This window comes from Nothobranchius furzeri, chromosome 11, assembly GCF_043380555.1.
Source record: "Nothobranchius furzeri strain GRZ-AD chromosome 11, NfurGRZ-RIMD1, whole genome shotgun sequence".
Taxonomy (NCBI): Eukaryota; Metazoa; Chordata; class Actinopteri; order Cyprinodontiformes; family Nothobranchiidae; genus Nothobranchius; species Nothobranchius furzeri.
Window position 1 is genome coordinate 56,950,977 of NC_091751.1, and position 19,698 is coordinate 56,970,674.

At 42.1% G+C, this 19,698-nt stretch overlaps 1 protein-coding gene across 2 annotated transcripts; it reads left to right on the forward strand.

Moving 5' to 3' along the window:
* Positions 1–1,172: 1,172 nt before the first annotated feature.
* LOC107384113 (integrin alpha-6) lies at positions 1,173–19,672 on the forward strand. 2 transcript variants are annotated; one of them, XM_070541724.1, is made up of 26 exons: positions 1,173–1,563; positions 9,495–9,622; positions 9,727–9,806; positions 9,895–10,156; positions 10,245–10,376; positions 10,468–10,681; positions 10,762–10,955; positions 11,049–11,146; positions 13,432–13,559; positions 13,647–13,736; positions 13,943–14,004; positions 14,161–14,327; positions 14,411–14,554; positions 14,625–14,740; positions 14,896–15,052; positions 15,136–15,219; positions 15,299–15,378; positions 15,507–15,584; positions 15,665–15,767; positions 15,888–16,058; positions 16,181–16,282; positions 16,387–16,497; positions 16,593–16,691; positions 18,081–18,206; positions 18,382–18,464; positions 18,980–19,672. In XM_070541724.1, exons 1-25 carry the CDS (start codon positions 1,391–1,393, stop codon positions 18,448–18,450), a joined length of 3,168 nt encoding a protein of 1,055 aa, XP_070397825.1. In that variant the 5' UTR covers positions 1,173–1,390; the 3' UTR covers positions 18,451–18,464; positions 18,980–19,672. The 2 variants fall into 2 exon arrangements, with proteins under 2 accessions (XP_070397825.1, XP_015812671.1); XM_015957185.3 differs by lacking the exon at positions 18,382–18,464.
* Positions 19,673–19,698: the final 26 nt, after the last annotated feature.

The following is a 19,698-nucleotide window of genomic DNA, read 5'->3' on the forward strand; positions in this document are numbered from 1 at the left end:
GCAAAAAAATGTAATATGAGACAACGAACAGTGAGAAATGCCACTACTGGACGGAGTCTCTGGTAATTAGGCCTTTTCTGTTGCACAATGCATCACAACGGAACTGTAAATATTCCAGTTTTGCTGTGGGAGAGGACATCTTGCCTCGCCTAACATGCACAGCTAATTTATTAGTTTAAAATTGATTTTTTTTTTTGCCAACTTAAAGTGTCGTTCAGAGGAAAAGTTATGAATAATTACTGTTTTGTTGTAGTGGTGATCACCAAGCCTGGCATTCTTTAATGAGCATCACAGATAGGACAGGAAATGGAGACACAGAATGTGTGCCACGAGGTTCATTAGAGATTAGACTTTAACAAGGTTTTGAAACGATAAACTAACATCAGGACAAGGAGCACATTTTTGCAATCCTGATTTCATTAGCATGTGCAAGTTTTTATATATGCATAATTTTCCTGAATCTAATACAAAACTCCAAGAGAGCAAATAAACTTTCTAACACTAATTTGATCTTTAAGCCTGATAATGAAGAACTGCATTCCTCCCCTGACCTTTTCTTTCTCTGCAGTCCCTTTTTTTTCCATGATTATTTGTGCCTTTTATAGTACTGTATGTGGGCAGCTTCTCTCCCTCAGTCGCTCTTTCTCTGTGCAGACAAAGCCAGCGTTGTCTGCTAAAATTCTGAGTTGCTTTGGGTCAGCGTCTCACGGAAAGCCCAGAAAATCATCTAGAGAAGGGCAACTGTCGATGTGCAGCCCTGTGCCTTCTGCTTCTTTAGTCTGTGACTCATAATGCGTCATCAGAGCAGATAAAGAACCTTGATGTTAAAGTGACAATTCCAGACGGATTAAATATTTGAGGTGTGTGCTGGTAAATCTGTTGATTTGGACAAACGTTAAAACTTCAACATACTCTTATTCTGGTATTTCTTTCTGAAATAAAGTACTTGTATATAAGTAAACAACTGTTAAATGGTTTGATGGAAACATACTCCCTAAATATGTGTGCCGACTGCCACACACTTCACCAGTATTCTTCCTCTTTGGGACTCGAATGTGTTTTGTTTATGCCTTTTTCCAAGGGAGTTTATGGTGATATTTATTAGCTTTATAGTCAGAGGGTGCTATGTAGCCAGGAGCACTAATTATACGCCTGCACGTGCAGTCTGAAGCAGCCTCAGGCACAACTGACCCACTAAGATTAGGTTATTGACCTACAGAGAATCCATCGTTTCCGGCGGAAATATGCATTCCTAGGTGTGGTGGGATGGTGAGAGTGCCAGGACAGCCTGGTGGGAGGGCGGGGCTGCTGGTGAACAGAATTCAACCCACCAGCAGCGCCCCTGCAGCACTCTGCGCCTCTCTCCACTCCAGGGAAGGTTAGCACTGTCATGGAGGGCTTTACCTGTGGACTGTGGCTGCTCACCTTGCTGCTGGGATGTGGGCGACTATCGGCGTTCAACCTGGACACCGAGAATGTGCAGCGGAAGGCCGGGGACCCCGGGAGCCTGTTCGGCTTCTCTCTAGCCATGCACTGGCAGCTCAACCCGCAGAACAAGAGGCTGTAAGAACCAGAGTTTGACTCATTCTTCTTTTAAATTATAACTTTAGTGTGCGTGTTACCGTAATGTCTGTCAGCGCAGAAGAAACGACAGAGTCTTTGTTTTCTGGTTCTTGGAGTTTTTTTTTTCTACTTTTTTCTGCCCAGAGCCATTACGTAATAACGTGAGCTCAGGTATGTCGCAGGTAGTTTAAGTATTTCCACCTGTAAACGTCTTTATACGCACCAAAACTAGAAACTAGAAGCATACTACCGTCCATTCTAACGCCTAAACGAGTTTCACACGGGTTTTTTTTAACACTTGATAAGTATTTTTTAATACAGAACGAGTTTAACCTGCACATGCGCGCGGCGCGCGACCACCTTCATTTCACTCCTTTGTTCTTTCTTTTGATGTTTAAAATGACAAATGTAGAGTCAACATCTCGTGTTTATTGCTTTACAAGACTTTGTCGCCTGTTTAAGAATACAAGCTGTGTTTGCATAATCAACTAGAACAATGGTTCCCAATTGGGTCCCCCCATAATTTTCTCAGTGACGAGATAGTGAGGTTACCAAGAATATTTTGGTACTAATTTGATTTATAAATTCCAATAACACCCAATAGAACGATCAAAATTCTATATAAGAGTTATAACTCTGTATGTCAGTATGCAATTAATGGCTTTTAATGTGAGTGTAGGTTGGAGGTGGGTTTGGGGTGGTGTGTGTGTGTGTGTGTGGGGGGGGGGGGGGGGATCAGGGGATCAGAGCGGTTTTCCCATAAATGTCCTGTTTTGGTGTTTTATTATGAACCATTCTGAACAGCTTTTTTGATTTATTAAAGATTTACAATAGCAGGATGACAGAAGTTGTTATTTAAACACTAATATAGTAAATATGTTAACCCTGCCATGTAAAACTTGACATAATAATGCCATCTTAGGCAAATGTTTCTCTACAGAAGGAACTAAAATTGATACAACACTTGTCCTCAAAGCATTGTACATTTTTATAGGTGCAGACCAACTCATAGTTTGTAATGGCGATCAAAATCCTCACATGACACAAATTGTTTTCTTATAAAAAACTTTATACACCATGCACAGATATAATACCACTAAATGATAAAATCTTAAAGCTGTTCAGGTTCAGAGTTTAAAAAAATACTGATGATCATAAGTTAATAACTTCTTCAAAACACCAGTTCCTTTTATTGTAGGCTGTTTGACTGTTAGGTCCCTATGACCGGTGTCAAAACTTGGGCTTCATTGCCGGCAGTAAGTCGGGCTCGTTTCCGGTGAGAGTTGGACTCCGCCAAGGCTGCCCTTTTTTTCACCATTTCTGTTCATAACTTTTTTGGACAGGTATTCTAGGCGCAGCCAAGGTGTTGAGGGGATACGTTTTGGTGGCTTAAGGATTGAGTCACTGCTTTTTGCAGATGATGTTGTCCTGTTGACTTCATCAGAACATGATCTCCGGCTCTCGCTGGAGTGTTTTGCAGCGAAGTGTGAAGCAGCTGGGATGCGAATCAGCTCCTCTAAATCCAAGACAATGGTCCTGAGTCAGAAAAGGGTAGAATGCCTTCTCCGGGTCAAGGATCAGTTCCATCACCAAGTGGAGGAGTTTAAGTATCTCTGGGATTTGTTCACGAGTGCGGAAAAGATGGGAGTGCGAGATCGACAGGCGGATTGGTGCTGCGTATGCAGTAATGCGGGTGTTGTACCGATCTGTTGTGGTGAAGAGAGAGCTGAGCTGGAAGGCAAAGGTCACGATTTAACGGTCGATCTACGTTCCTATCCTCACCTATGGTCATGAGCTTTGGGTAGTGACCTAAAGAACGAGATTGCGGATACAAGCGGCCAAAATGAGATTTCTTCACAGGGTGTCTGGGCTCACCCTTAGAGATAGGGTGAGAAACTCAGTCATCCGGGAGGGGCTCGGAGTAGACCCGCTGCTCCTCCGCATCGAGAGTAGCCAGCTGAAGTGGCTTGGGCTGGACGGCTCCCTGGTGAGGTTTTCCGTGCATGTCCACCTGGGAGAAGACCTAAAGGAAGACCCAGGTCAAGCTGGAGGGACCATGCCTCTTGGCTGGCCAGGGAAAGCTTTAGGATTTCCCCAGAGGAGCTGGCCCAAGTGGCTGTGAAGAGGGAAGCCTGGGCCTCCCTGCTTTGGCTACTGCATCTGCTACCTAACCCTGGATAAGCGGCCGAAAATGGATGGATGGATGTTTGACTAAATGACAGACACATGATGATGAAAATGTTTCCCAAAAATCTGTTTTAGATCATTTGGACTTCTGCTGGTTTTAGTTATTGTCTTTGATAATAATAACAGAGGAACATCTCAAATCCAATTTTGCTTTAAGTCCATCTTTTATTGTTTGGATTTTATTAGAAAAAGGAGGGAATGTAGGATTTAATTTCTTATTAATTAGACTGAGATTTAATCTCAGGCCAGATTATGGATTAATTTAACACAATGCATGGCTATTTACTCTCACTTATCAAAACGCTGCTACGAATACAGCATTTTTGGATCCGTGTTATAAAGTGTTACCCAAAACTGAGCCTCATAACACACGAGTGGTCCCGGGAGGATCTCTAGAAATCTATCATTTTGCAAAATTAAATACTAATAGAATACATGCAACAAACTACAAATGGATGAGTATTATTTTACTACTTGAAGCTGTTTGTGTAGTTATTGCGTCTGTTTTTGTTTAGTCTTTTAGCAACATTTGTATAGTTCAAGTTGTAATTTTGTGGGTCAGGGGGTAAATAGGAGTTTGTAAGTGAGGATTCCCTTTGTGCTGTTTTTAAGCTCCCACAGTGTTTGTGTGTGTGTGTGTGTGTGTGTGTGTGTTTTATGTCCTGTTTGGTGTGTTTTCATGGTGCTGATGCAAGCTGTGGCTGAGCACTGAGATGTTGCCTTGTCAATCATTTGGAAGCGTTACAGAGAGCAAAGACTGCTGCTTGATACCAAAACTAAGGCAATAGAAGTAGAACCAGACAGTTGATTTGTTCTAGCTGTATTATTATTATTTCTAAGTGTTCACTAAGGTCTTTTGCAACGTGTGTGCCAAAACGTTAGCAACAGGGTGTGTACGGTGAGTCACAACCCTTCCTTTGCCAGTCATTCATGCCAGCTTTTAGTCAGTCTTGGATGCATCATGGCTGCTTTTTAATGTCCTGAAAGGATTTGTTTTACTTGTACCTCTAAAGTGGGGAAGGACCTGCTTGTACGTGTTTGCGCCGGCAAAATGCGATTGTGTATCATCTTTATAATTGCTAGATAGAGCTTCTGCATGTTTAAAAAATCTAGAGGGAAAGCACCAAGTCTAACAAGGGGAAGAGGAGGAAGGAGGAGATGTGAGAATATAGGAGAGCTTATGAGTTAGGGCTCAATGTGGGAGAATGTTAAAGACCAAGTTCACTGAGAAACAATTTTTACTTATTTTTGAAAATGATCAGTTACTCTTAAGTTTAACCTGTAGGCTGTGTGTGTAAATAGTCTTCTACCCCTATTTCCTGCATTAGCTTTTGATAGAAAATAGACATCCAGGAAACAGCAGAGCACATCTACACTAGTAGAAGCTAACTTATAGCATTAGCAACTACACAACACAGCAGCACTCTTTCAGGCTTGTGTTATTTGTGAAGATAAAACATCAACGATGCAAAACAGAGTCATTGATATAGTTGTGTTGCCGTTAGCCAATCAGAGGAGACATGTCCAAATATCAGGAAACAAGACTCCAAATCCTGCCTTCTGCTACTTTCTCCTCCAGCTGACCTCTACATATTCTAACAGGAGCATCTAAGCGTTTTTACCTAGAGAATGCCTTACAGGGCATTCATTCCTACTAGAGATCACTGCACATGTATTAAAATATGAGTAAACTTGATCTTTAATGCTTGTGCATGTTTACTTGACAAGTAGGGACTCTAGAGAAAGTAGTAATAGAAGACTGAAGCACAGAGAGGTAGGCTTTGAGGAGAAATAAACTCATCAGCAGGTTTGTATTAAGTCCAGATATGACAGAAGAGACAGGGAGGGACCACAACTTTTTGTGCTAATGTTAGCTCTGGACTGTAGCGTGTGCGCTTCAAATTTGATAAGGAATAAGAATTCGAGTCCCAGTCCACTTCCCTCTAGGTTATTTAAGGTTATCCAACATCAAAGAAGGATCTGAAAAGAAGAAAGAGGTGATGGCTTAAGGAATTCTGGGAGGAACATAAATCATTTTTACATCTGGGCACCAAATATGTATTTTATTGAACCCGTCAGATTCAGCAGGCTCGATGAAGGGCAGATGGATGGTGGGGGGAGGGTTGGATAACACTTGTCATGAACCTGTGGATCTGCAACTCATTTTGAAGTTGATAGAGCGCCATAGATCACTGCGTAGCAACGGGCTGTGCCCAAGCAGGCAGCAAGTTTTCTGCTAGGAAAACAACATGTCTCTCTCTCTCTTTGGGATGCTTCTGCAGTTTGTGTGTTTCAGAGAGCCCATTCGGACCCAAAAACACACCGTCTCTGTGTTTGTCTCCCTCTGGTCAACGCCTGCGGTCAGGGCTTCCTCTGTTCGTGGTAACTATTTCGATAAATGGCTATCAGTGGAGCAGTAGGTGAACCATATCACATCATGTCAGCGCTTCAATCCTCCATTGCAAAAACAAAAAAATCACAGCAGCACAAATACAAAAGGCCGACTAGGCTCCGCTTCGGCCTTTTAAATGTCTTTGGAATTTAGAAAATTCAGTTTGTCGAAATGATCGCATTTGTGCAATCAGAGAAAGAGCTGCACTTGGTCACATCCACCCCATAAAACAGCTGAAGGAGGGAGAGTTTCCAGACGTGTTGATTTTTTTTAACCCAATATCTCCCAGACGTCAGTAAATCTGTGACTTTTATCATCTCTGACTATCTCAGTCACACGACAGAGAAATTGAAGATGAGCCCACCTGGAATAACAAATGCTTTGATTATTCCTGTTTGTGTGCCAAAGCACATTGTGCTGTAGATCTGTCTGTGCACCTCATGGTTTCAGATTTCAAGTGTCTCTTCCTCCCCTTTTTCATTTTAAGAAAGTTTGATTGGACACATGATGGGTGGATAAAAAACAAATTATAGTTCTGTGGTTCTGAGACAAGGCCAGGCCCATCCACTTGTGAGAACCGGGATAAACACTCTACACTTGTCCTTGTTGCAAACAGACTCGGGTCCTAAAGCAATTGCTTATTTCCCTGGAAATGTTCTCAAAGACCCACATTCAAATGAAAAACAGTTGCAGTGACAAACTCCACACATACATGTGAACTAGTAAACGCAGTATTTTCCAAGTCCTATAAAGATTGATTGTCCTTTTTAATTCCACTCATGGCTGCTCAGTCTTCAGCCTCTTTTCTGTAAAGTTTGAGATTTTCTTCTCTGGACAGTTTGGTCTGATCGCATTAAGCCTGTGCTCTTTGCTCTGTTAGACTCAGTAAATTCCCTCCCAGATGGCGCGTGCATCTGAGGACGCTTTGTTTTCCTGCTATAAATGGCTTTGCCTAATTTCATCTGGAGAGGTTGGCATGCTGTTATCTTTGCAGGTCATCAGAAAGGCACAGCAAGGCAGAACTTGTGGATTGAGTGAGGGACATACAGTGATAGAATACATGTGACACACAGACACAAGTTGTTAAAAATTACATGTGACAATCTTCAGAACTGGGCTTGGTCCAGTCGAGTGTGGATGTCTCTCTCCTCTTTGGACCACAAAGTCTTGGTTTAGGCATCCACAGAAGGTGACAGAAGGGTCTGTGATAAGCAGGAGCCTCATTTATAAACTGTGTGTAGAATGTTTACTAAAACGCTGCTCAAGTTAATCTTACATCTATCCCAGAAATGTGCTCAGGTGTTGCTGGATCACACCCCACCTCCCACACACCCACTTTCTGCTCTAAATGGACAATGAAAACTACATTATGAGTATTGTGCATATACATAAGCCTGCTTATCATTGGCATGTCACTGACACGAACACAGGATAACCAAGACAGAAATCCATGCTCTGAGGTGTGATGTAGGCATGAAAAAAAAAGTTTGGGGCTATCCGTGGATGTAAATATATAAAAACAGTTAAAAAAGAGGTTGGATGGAGCTTTAAATGTCAGTAATTATTGATACTAAAAGCAGCACTATGGTGTGCAGGGAGAGATCGCTGTCCTTTCCAGATAAAAGGGAAACATTTAATGAAAACATTTAATTTAAGCCAAAATAGCTTTAGGCAGGAAATATTGTTCATATGAAACAAATATCAGTCCGCCTGTTGGCTAATTCCTGCTGGAACGAGCTGTTGTTCTGTTAGAATTCAATTTATTATTTATTATTATTATTTTATTTATTACATATTATTCAATTTAGGACACATGTTTAAAGCTCAGTGGCCTAGTGGTAGAGTGTCCGCCCTGAGACTGGGAGATCGAGGTTCGATTCCTGGTCGGGTCATACCAAAGACTTTGGAAAAAAAATGGGACCCAATGCCTCCCTGCTTGACACTCAGCATTAAGGGGCTGGATTGTGGGGTTAAACCACCAAATAGTTCCTGAGCGCGGCTGTGTCTGCAGCTCACCGCTCCCCCAGGGGATGGGTCAAATGCGGAGAACATATTTCGCACACACACCTGTGTGTGTGACAACTGATGGGACTTTAACTTTAAAGAGCGAGTAACACCTGAATGAAGATTATTTTTGCTGATAACTTGTATAGACGAGCGTCTAATGGTGCTGTACACGTGTGATCATTGCAGTATTTTGGCAGTTTAGTGCAACTTACTTTAAATTTAATATTTCAGCCCCAAACCGTAATTAAATCTCCATCTTCAGGTTAAAACTCTGCTCCACATTGATTTAGAATCGGCCACAGCTGATTGCTGTAGAGCTGCAGGGTGATGTTGTCTGTGCAATACTACGTGGATGCACTGCACTAGACTCCTGCTGAGTCCCGCCGCACCACCACCTGACTCAATCACTCACCTGCTGATACGACATGTTGGCACTCGGAGCCGCACACCTCCTTAAGAAAAACGTCCTCCTCCCCGTTTTTCTAATGAAGGAGGTGAACAGGGAATCCTCCTTCCTGCAGTCAGTTTCTGTGTCTGCTCTTCTCCTGAGCGGTGAGTCTGCTGTTTGTGTGTGCTTGCGTGCACGCGCTTGTTAACGACTTTTTTCTGACTGAGAAACTCAAAGAGCGCATACGGGGGTGGGGGGTTGAGGGGGGTGCTGCCAATCATTGCCTCAGTGCCACTCTCTCAGTCCTCCAGGCAACACCTTTTTCTTAGGTATTTTTCTAACAGGAAGCCTGGTAGAAATGTCTCCACCCATGCCTTGACACCCACTTTAAGGAAATGCTGACAGGTTCACTGCAGTGCTGTTTAAATTTATAGTGCGATTCACATATGTGCTGTTGCGTGTCACACAATCAACAATTACAATAAGTAATTTGAAGACATGAAAGTAATATCTTAAAAACATTATATATTTACAAATGTATTTTTATTATTTGGGGGGGGGGGGTTGATTTTTTTTGTGTGCATGCAAGGATCTACAAGTCTGAAAATGTGACCTAAATTAAACATTTTACCATTTCCAAGAAGTGCTTATCCAAAATTTGCTTAAAGTTGCACGTGTTTCTCCATCAAGCTTTTCCTTATGAATCACAAAGTTTGCCTGGTAAGTTACACAGTTGTCAGACCCTGTTTTGTGCATAAGCAAGCTTTAAAAAACAGACCCGATCTCTGTGAGGACATGGATGAAAGCTGTCATGGCAGATGTGCAGATTTATTTATGTATGTAAACATAGCTGCTGTGTGGTAAAAGAACTGGAATGTGTGAAAATGTTTTACATGAGTGGAGACATTCACATTGTGTGTGTGTGTGTCTGTGTGTGTGTGTGTGTGCGTGTTGTAGGTTGCTGGTCGGAGCACCAAAAGCAAAAGCCTTAAGTGGTCAAAAAGCTAAAGTGACAGGAGGACTCTACAAATGTGACATGAGCTTATCCACTCCTGATTGCACAAGAGTCATCTTTGACAATGATGGTAAGCTACACTCAGATGTTTTTCATAGTTTTTTTTTTTTTACCAGTTTAGGTCTTTTGCTAATTTTGCAAGTTATAACTTGTAATGTTTTTGTCCTTTTATAGAGGATCTAAGCAAAGAAAGCAAAGAGAATCAGTGGTTGGGAGTGACGGTCAGCAGTCAGGGACCAGGTGGCAAGGTTTTGGTGAGAAGGCGTTTTTATCATGAAGGTTTGATCTCACATAAACAACATTATTCATGTTCTTCATCTGATTTTTCCCTTTCCCCGGTAGACCTGTGCCCATCGCTACCAGAGGCGGAAAAATGTGAACTCAAACATTGAAAACCGCGACATCATTGGCCGTTGTTATGTGCTGAGTCAGGACTTAACTATTAATGCTAAATCAAGTGAAGACGGAGGCAACTGGCATTTTTGTGACAACCGGAATAGAGGGCATGAGATGTTTGGTTCCTGCCAGCAGGGCCTCTCTGCTACATTCGACAAAGACTTCCACTACCTCATTTTTGGGGCTCCTGGAGCTTACAACTGGAAAGGTAGTTAAGTGTGTGTGAATTAATGTCATGCAGTTACAACAACGTATATTTAGTGTGTTAAGATTTATTGTCTTCTCCCTACATCAAGGTGTGGTACGCTTGGATCAAAGGAATGAGACTTTCATAGATTTGGGCATCTTTGACGATGGGCCATTTGAGGCAGGTGATGAGGTTGATAAGAATCCAAACCTGGTCCCAGCTCCCGCCAGCAGCTACATGGGTAAAATATTTACTCATCATCTGACTCCAAAGAAGAAAACTTTAGCACCCGACTTTCCTCTGATGATGTCTAACTAGCCTCTTTCTCTCAGGCTTCTCTTTGGACTCAGGGAAAAGTTTGACCAAGAAGGGCCAGTTGACAGTGGTGGCAGGAGCTCCCAGGGCAAACTACAGTGGAGCGGTGATCCTACTGAAGAAGGGCGGAGACACAAGCAGGATCTTGGTAGAAGAGTACATCCTGGAAGGGCAGGGACTAGCTTCGTCTTTTGGTTACGACGTGGCTGTTCTGGATTTCAACAAGGATGGGTGAGCATGACAGTTCAGCTTGAGTTGTCGTTATTTTTAGTTTGATTATACACTCATGAGTGTAATGTAACATTTGTTAGTTGGGAGGACATAGTGGTGGGAGCCCCCCAGTACTTTGAGAAGGATGGAGAAATTGGGGGAGCTGTCTATCTTTACATCAACAAGGCTGGAAAATGGAACCAAGTCACGCCCATTAGAATGGATGGATCCATGTACTCTATGTTTGGCTTAGCTGTGGAAAACCTCGGGGATATCAATCAGGATGGCTACCACGGTGAGCATGCTTTATTAATGTGTCTTTATGAGGGTAATATATTTGATTATTCCTCTGTTAAATACAAGTATAAACATCCTGTCCTGGTGATAGATTTTGCAGCGGCAGCTCCTTATGAAGATGATGGTGCCGGCAGCGTTTACATTTACCATGGATCTGCTGCAGAACAAACGAATAAAAAAGCTGCACAGGTATGTCAACTGCTACAATAACATCCAAAATCCTTCTGCAGGTTGTATCTTTGTTTCACCTGCAAGTTTTGAAAAGTGTTGAACATTTTTTTTTAGCTGTAACCACTAATAAAAATAGCCCAAACATTGAGTGTTTAATGTCATCTTACCGGGGGACTGGAGGGGTCTTAAGGGAGGATCAGCCTCTAATCTTACCCCTGGTATTGATTTTTTTTCACACTGAATATCATGACAGGGGTGTTAATGTGTGCATTTGGAACTGTGACTCACTTACCCTAGAACACGGCTCATCAACCCTGGTCCCTATCCAGCATGTTTTAGTTATTTCCCTGTTTCAACATACCCAATTTGAATCAATGGTAATTAAAAGGTTTCTGTAGAGCTTGACGACTGTTGGAGCACCCTACCCTAGGTAGCCTCCCTTTCCGGTCAGGTCATGGGTTCCCCGGAAGAACGAAAAAGCAAATAAAAATGAACGGGGCTAAAAGAGCTTTATTCTAATCCACTTAGGCCCTGGATCGCACATATGTCGTACTTCAACTTAAATGAAAAGTAACGATGTGTGTTTTGATCCCGCCAGTCACATACTTTGAGATTTATCAGTTTGTAAAAGTTCGTACTTCCTATGACTACAAATCAGACGTCGGCTTGTCGCATATATGATGTCACCACAGAATCTCCTCTGCCCCAGCATAGCTGCTACTTACCTCATGACAAGATTTATGGTGGGTGTTTCCTCCTGAGGGAAGGATTGGAAGTTTGCTGAATTTACCGCCATTTTACCTCTGCTTTTTTCCGTGTCTGGTTCGTTGGCATCACTTTGTTGCGCATTTGTAGTCCTGGACTCATTTTCACACAAAATCTAAAATAACGTTTACCCCTGTTCGAAAAAAAGCGCTTTCTTAGTATCAAAATGCGTCTTTAAAATTTACGGACATCATATGTTAAATCCACGGCACATAACTAATGGGATTAGAAAATAGCGTTTTTGGTCCCTATTGACTTGCATTCAATGTTTTGTTCTTCCAAGGAGCCATGGTCCAGAAGTAGATGGGCGTGACTTAGGCTCCCTAGTTTGTAGTGTTGCCATCAGACCTGCATTCATGTCTTTTATATTCTAGTGAAGAGATGAGCTAAGCAGCACCACCTAGTGGGGGAAGATGTCAGTTGATGTTCAGTAAGGAAACCAGCAAAGGTGTTTTTGGAACATCTAGCACTGGGCTCAGTTGAGATTGTGAGTTCCTTCCCTCAGCAGAGTTTTTCCAGGGATACTGGATCTAATTGGGGCCTGCTTAAGCCGGGCGTACACTGTGCGACTTTTTCACTTTTTTGAGCCGATTTTCCTTTCGTGCGAGAATCCACGAGATCTGGGCGAGTTTTGCGCTGAGCGTCGTGTAGTGTACAGGGGGTTACGAGAGGCGATTAACACCACGTGACCTGCTACCGATCAGCAATCGTGAGCTCGCATGGACTTCAGGTGTGTTTGATATTTTGCTCGTCCCTCATGAGGGTATCGCACTGTTGAAGCGGCGCTGCGAGCAGCTGCGACCCAAAAAGTATCAGAACTTCTCACGGCGCAATGCCAATCATGCATCAACACCGCTCGTCCGCCATTTCCCTAATAACACACGCTGTTCGTTTTTATTTCTACACGTTATTTTTACTCACAAAGATTGTCAAGAAAGCGTGTTTGTCGTGTTCATGTCAAATTAAACTGATCACAAAACACAGATTTACTTTCTTTATTTCGTTTTCCTCATCCAACCCCCGTAAATCCCTGTGTGTCCTCCTGCAGCACTCCTGAAGGACAACAGGCAAGACAAAAAAGTCTGACGTGTTGAGTAAAAACTGCTATTTTTAGCATATTTTTAGGTCCGACGTGTTGCTACCAGACGTACAGTGTGAGCAGTCAGGTCGCATCCGAGAACTGGGTCGTACAGTGTGAGCACATGACTCGTGAGATCTGCCCTGCGAGGAAGTCGTACAGTTTGAGCTGAAGCTGAGCGCTACGAGTGAAAAAGTCGCACAGTGTCCGCCCAGCTTAAGAGTTTTATTAGTGATGGCACTTATGACTCTTTAAAGGGAGCCATTCATTTGAGAGTCGTTTATCTGAAAGAGTCGTTCAAAAGACTAGCTCTTTTAAATGAATGTCCTTGGGGGTTGGTGTGTGTGTGTGTGTGAGCATTCTGCTGATGTCCATGATATCTTTGATAAGCAGAAACCAAAGATCATTGATGACCAAGATCTCCCACCCCTTAATAATGTTTGAGCTGTTTCTGCTACAGGTGCTGTCTGGTAAGCCTTTGGGAGTGAAGCTGTTTGGCTACTCTTTGGCAGGCAATATGGACCTGGATGGTAACTCCTATCCAGACCTGGCTGTTGGATCACTCTCAGATGCCGTTTTTCTTTACAAGTGAGAAAGTACCAACCAGTCCAATACTCAGTTCACTGTTGCTCATTATGGTTGCTGAAATGCTCACTAAAAGTTTTATATTCTTAGAGCCCGGCCAGTTGTCAGCATTCAGAAGGAAATCACTTTCAGTCCAAACAAAATCGACCTTACGAACAAGAACTGTGGAAACACTTTCTGGTATGAGTATTGTTTATAATGTAGTTTGTAGAGGTCCTTTTATGCAATATCTGTCTGTAAGTGAGAAATAGCTTTGGTGTCACGAAGCACAGTTTTTAAATGTGATGTGTGGGTGGAGTAGGACTGTGGAAGGGGGTTGACTCACTCTTTAAGAAACCTGTCTATCCTCCACTCTGCCTGTATTAATTAAACTTTTCTATCTCCAGCTTGGAAGTGAAAGCATGCTTCAACTACGATGCTGTCCCAAAGAGTTATTCTCCCAGTCTGAGTAAGCTGAACCTCATTTATACATTTAGTGTCTCTAATAAAGCAAATGTCTATTTTTTTAAAATATAAAAATCAGAATTAAACATTGGATTTTAACAATCGTCCTGTTGTTTAAGAGCTTGTTCTCAAACTGCATCCATTCTTCTGTCCCATCTAGCGGTGAAATATACCCTTGAAGTGGACGCTGACCGCAGGAAGAACGGTCTCATACCCAGGGCAACTTTCATGGACTCCTCCGGTTCTGATCTCTATAAGTCCACTGGTATCCTTTCCATGGACACAAAAGGAAAGCAACAGTGTGTTACACGAAAACTAGCCATGCAGGTAACCATATTTTTATTATTAATTTAGTAAAAAAAGAAAAGAAAAGGTACTCTAGGTTGTAAAATCGTTTTGTTTTCCAACAGGAAAATATCCGAGACAAGCTGCGTGCCATCCCCATCGACGTGTCTGTGAATATCCAGAATACAAAACGTAAACGCAGACAGAGTGCAACATCCCAACCCTCACCTGTCCTAGATGCCAAAGATCAAAACACAACTCGACAAGAGGTGTGAGCTAGTCTCATCCAAGGAGTGTGTGTGTCAGTATTTGTGCTCTTTTAAATGTGTTCCTTCGTAGGTGGCGTTTTTAAAAGTGGGATGTGGCAGCGACGATGTGTGTCAAAGCAACCTGCGAGTGAAATATCAGTACGGCTACAAGACACCCAACCAAAATGCATTCACTCCATTAGAACTGTGAGTGCACATGCTTTTTCATGCAGCTGCATCTTCTTGTTACAAATTTCACCTTCAAAATCCTGAAGAAAATCAATACAACAATTTTTACATTGAATTAAGTAACCGTGTATGTGCTTTACAAAATGCATGCTCAAAATGTTGTCTCTTTGCAGGGAGGATGGTCTGCCGACACTCTCCCTCAGCAACCAAAAGGAGATCGCCTTGGAGGTCACGGTGACCAATGAAAATGGAGAGGATGCATACGAAGCACTGGTGATAGCAAACTTACCCCGCTCCTTGTCCTACTCTAATTACGAGGATTTATCAGATGTGAGTCTCTTATCTTCCCATAACAGTCTTTTTCTCACACTTATGAAGTTCTGGTTCTGACTGGGATGTGCTATTGACCCCAGGGGCCGCCAGTCACCTGCAATGCAAACAAAGATGGTACAAAGGTTGACTGTGATTTAGGAAACCCCTTCAAGCGTGGCTCAAAGGTGAGACAAATGAACTTTTTGACACCTTGTAATGGTTTTGTAATTATTAATAGTTAAAATAAACACGTGTGTTTTGTAGACCACCTTCTACATTATTTTGAGCACATCTGGCATTTCTCTCGACACCACTGAACTGGAGACTGAACTTCAGTTAAACACGTATGTATCTGATCCAATATCACAAACCGTCGAGCAGCACAGTCCTTTTATGGGTGCAACTGTCCTTTTTCTTTTATGTTCTGACTTTTGATGACTTAGTAGTTAAAGGAAGCATCTTATTTTCTCAGGACGAGTAACCAGCAGACTCTAGCTCCAATTAAAGCAAAGTTAAAGGTGGCTATCGTGTTGCAGCTGTCCTTTTCAGGGTAAGAAAAACACACACATGCAGAAAACACACATGCACACACTGATTCAGGTAGCTGACTGTCCAATGCTGTCCTGCTAGACAAGCCCAACCATCTCAGGTCTACTTTACTGGAGATATTAAAGGTGAGTCGGCCATGAAGACCGAAAGCGACATCGGCAGTGCAATCTCATACAAGTTCAGAGTGAGTGCACAAATCAGTTTCTCATCTGATAAATCCACCATTGAGCTAATTGTCTTTAGTTGCTGCAAAAATGAACAGCACTCTAATTACTAATATGGGATAACAATCCTGTCGACACAGATTATTAACCTGGGAAAGCGACTGACAGATGTTGGAACTGCCACCCTTCAAATCGAGTGGCCAAAGCAGGTGAGCAATGGAAAGTGGCTGCTCTACCTGATGAAGATTAACACCCCAGGCATGGATACAATAAAATGCACAACAGGAGAAGAGCTCAACCCACTAAAATTAGTAAGTAAAATTTGTTTCTCTGCCTACTTCTTCTTTTTCTTTTTAAATGGCAAATAATACTGTTGCTGGACAAGAGACTGAAGTGGAAAAAAATGAACAATAATTTTCTGTTCTGCTTTTAGGAACAAGGTAACACCAGAACAAGGAGAGAAGCAAGAAACAAGGAGGAAGGAATCAAGGCCACTCTTTCTCGTTTAACTGAGGGCAAAGACTCTAAAATTTTGGTAACCCCAAATAAATCCATTCTCTGCTGCTGTCTTGGTTTTTAAAGCACATTTTATCAGTAAAAGTGGATCACCATAGTAAGGTTGTGATCTTCTTGTGACAGTCTTGTGGCAACGGGGCACAGTGTGTGACGATAAAGTGCCCCCTGGGGGACCTGGACAGTAATGCAGACATTATTCTTTACTCTCGTCTCTGGAATAGCACATTTCTAGAGGTAAACAGAAAAAAAAAACTTATTTTTATTGATCAGTGTTTTAATTTTTTAGATAATATTTTTCTTTAATGGTGCACAACCTTTATTTTTAACAGGACTATTCAAAGTTACACCACGTGGAGGTGATAGTGAAGGCCTCTCTGCGCGTTGACAGCTCAGCAAAGAATACAATGCTGCAGAATGCAGAGACAGAGGTAATTAGACAAGTGAAAAACTTTCATTAGACTGCAACAATGGCAACGAGGGAAAAATGGTCTTATCTGCACAAACAGCACTACTTTAAAAAAGGTATATCCTTGAATCAATTTTCTTGTATATAAATATGCCAATGGGGTAAATAAAAGTTGCTTCTTAGAATTCTTAAGAGTAGAAAATAGATCGAACGTCAGATAATTCAGCTATTTTTAAGAATTTTTTTTTTTTTTTTTTTAAGAATTCTAACCAAGCAACATGGACTTCGTTGACAAATTTAGTTTTTACTCAGAACAAGAAAATTGGGATCATATTTTAGAATATTAGTGCAGTTTTTTGCAGGTAAGAACAATATTTGTACTCAAATGAATGCACAACATTACTGTCTGCGTGCGAGCATAAATGCATGCGTGTGTGTGTGTGTCTGCTCCGTCTTCTCCAACTACCAGTCAGCCATGGTGGATGACTGCTCATACTTCCTGTTAAAAGGGAGTTTTCCGCGCCACTGTGGCTTAGTAGGCGGATTGCTGTAAAGTCTCTGACACAAGTCAGTGACTTGATGCAATCTGCTGGTTTCCTTATGTAGGAAATGTTTAACAAATTATCATAAGTAACTGAGCTGTTCAATCTTTACTTTGTAAAGTGCCTTGAGACAACGCTTGTTGTGATTTGGCACTATATGAGTAAACAAAATTGAACTGAAATGTCTTTAACTCATTCGCTGCCAGCCGTTTCCTGATCGGTAAAACCATTCGCTGCCAGCGTTTCGCAACGTTTTTACTGCTTTTTAAGAGTCACAGAACGTTGTGCGCTAGGATGATGTCGACGCCCAAACAACCAAAACAAAGCGGAGACTCACCTCTCACATCAGGAAGAATCCGCGCGTTTCGAGCGTTATCCGTTCTTTCATAATCCGTTGTTGAATTGTGATCGGCAGAAACTTTTCCAGTTCGCGCCTCACTTTTTTTACAGCAGCGGATCACGTGATGTACGCGGATGAAGGTCGGCCTTTTAGAGCTGAGATGTCAGTGGCGTGTCCAGATCTTTTAAACTGGGGTGGCCCAGGTGAGGCACAACTTTGTGCATGGGTGGCACCAATGGTTATGCTTTTTTTGTTTCACCCCAAGCCTTTTGTGGACAGTGAAAAGCCTTTTTGAAGGTAAATTAGTGTGCTGACACCTGGGGTGGCCAATCAGATTCCATGGGTGTCATGTGCTACCCCAGGCCACTCCCTGGACACGCCCCTGTGAGAAGTTGGTTCTCACGGTGCGGGGGCTCGTTCCGACGCCCACACAGTAAAAAAATGCAATGAGTTAAGGACTAAAAATGGATTTAATGTTAACATCTAGGATTTTTAGGAAACAATCCAATCTTCATGCTCTGTTTTCCAGGTAAAGCTGACTGTGTTTCCTGAGAGACGTTCTGCTCACTACGGAGGAGTGCCATGGTGGATCATCTTGCTGTCCATCCTGTTTGGCCTGCTGCTACTGGGCCTGCTTGCTTACCTTCTTTGGAAGGTAGGACTGAGTGATTTATAACTTGTCCTTCAATTAAAAAAATACTGACAGCACTCCTGTATTTATAGGATATTTTTGGATGTTTTTAAATCTGAACATTATCTATAAACATTTACAGAACAGCAGCAGGTTTGCACCACACGAACACGTTTTCTAATAAGTGTGCTCTCCTCAGTGTGGAGTCTTTGGGAAAAAGGACAAAGAGGATCCATCAGAAAAAGAGAAGCTGGCTTCAAACGCGTAAAAATTAACGAGCGGGTAAAACGGCTGCCAGGAATGAAACTTTTTGCTCTTGTTCCTTCCTGCTGTGAAAAAGCACTGCTTTTTGGTATTTGGCTAGAAGTGGGCAATTCTCACAGACACAAATACTAGTTCAGAAGCTGAATGAAGATTTTCATACAGTTGTATCATTACATTTTTATTGCATGGCCAATGGAGGTGATGGCTGATGAGGGATCACTGGGTTGCTTTGGAGTACTTTGTTGGGGTTAATCTGCTTTTATTCATCTCTTCTGTTGCTATTGCACATTCAATCGCTTGGTCTGAAGGGGTTTACATTTTAAAACGGATATTAAAATGTTTCCTTTCTCCATCAGGGGTGCACAGATGGTTTATCTGCACCTCTTAATGGATTAGCTGTTTTTTTTTTTTTCAAATTTTTGGCACACATGAAGGAGACTAATGGCAGAAATCTCCATCTGCTCTGCTTTCTCTGAAGGTTTTAAATAGCCCCTTTCTTCAAATAATGCATTTACTCTCTCTCTTCTCCACAGTGTGGCTTTTTTAAGCGCGCCAAACATGAAGACAGGGTTCCCAGTTACAGTGCGGTTCGGATCAGGCGGGAAGCGAGAGCGGTAAATGCTCCGAACGACAACTGGGACAAGGTGGAAAGGAAGCCGTGGATGACAACTTGGCACGACAAGGAGCATTATTCGTAACAGCCAAAGAGATCTGGCTGCACAGCATCACTGTCGCTTATAGATGAACTAAAAGTTTCCCTAATTTTTGCTGCCCTGCTTTTGCACATCGAGGACTGTAGATAACTAAATCATCTGGATTTTATTGTTTTTTCTGTTTTAAGATGAAAAACTGGATCAAACAAACTTTCTCGGGCAAGGGCTGAATCATTCTTAAGCTGTGTGTAGGAGACGGTTCTGCACATCTGAGTTTCTGAAGCTTTTTGGTACACGCAGCGCTGACTGGGGGCTAAGTGGGTAGAAATGTGTGTTTTGTACATTTGAATGTTTTAAGTTGTTTGTATTTATTCTTGCAAGGAGTATTTTGTTGCTTTACAAGACCAAAGAGTAATGAATGCCCACAAGGCATAACTAGAACAGTTTTAGCTTTTTAAATGTGAATTCCTAAAAGATGATAATTAACTGACCCATCCTGCAAGTTTATGAAAACTTGCTATAGATTTTAAGTATGACACCATCAATGCCTTCATGAATAAAAGTTTTAACAGATTTCTTCACATTTCACTGTGATTAGT

Coding starts and splice junctions, on each gene's coding strand:
- LOC107384113 (XM_015957185.3), top strand. CDS start 1,391: ATGGAGGGCTTTACCTGTGGACTGTGGCTGCTCACCTTGCTGCTGGGA. Junction 14,741..14,895: donor GCATTCACTCCATTAGAACT/GTGAGTGCACAT, acceptor GTCTCTTTGCAG/GGAGGATGGTCTGCCGACAC. Junction 15,585..15,664: donor TTGCAGCTGTCCTTTTCAGG/GTAAGAAAAACA, acceptor CTGTCCTGCTAG/ACAAGCCCAACCATCTCAGG.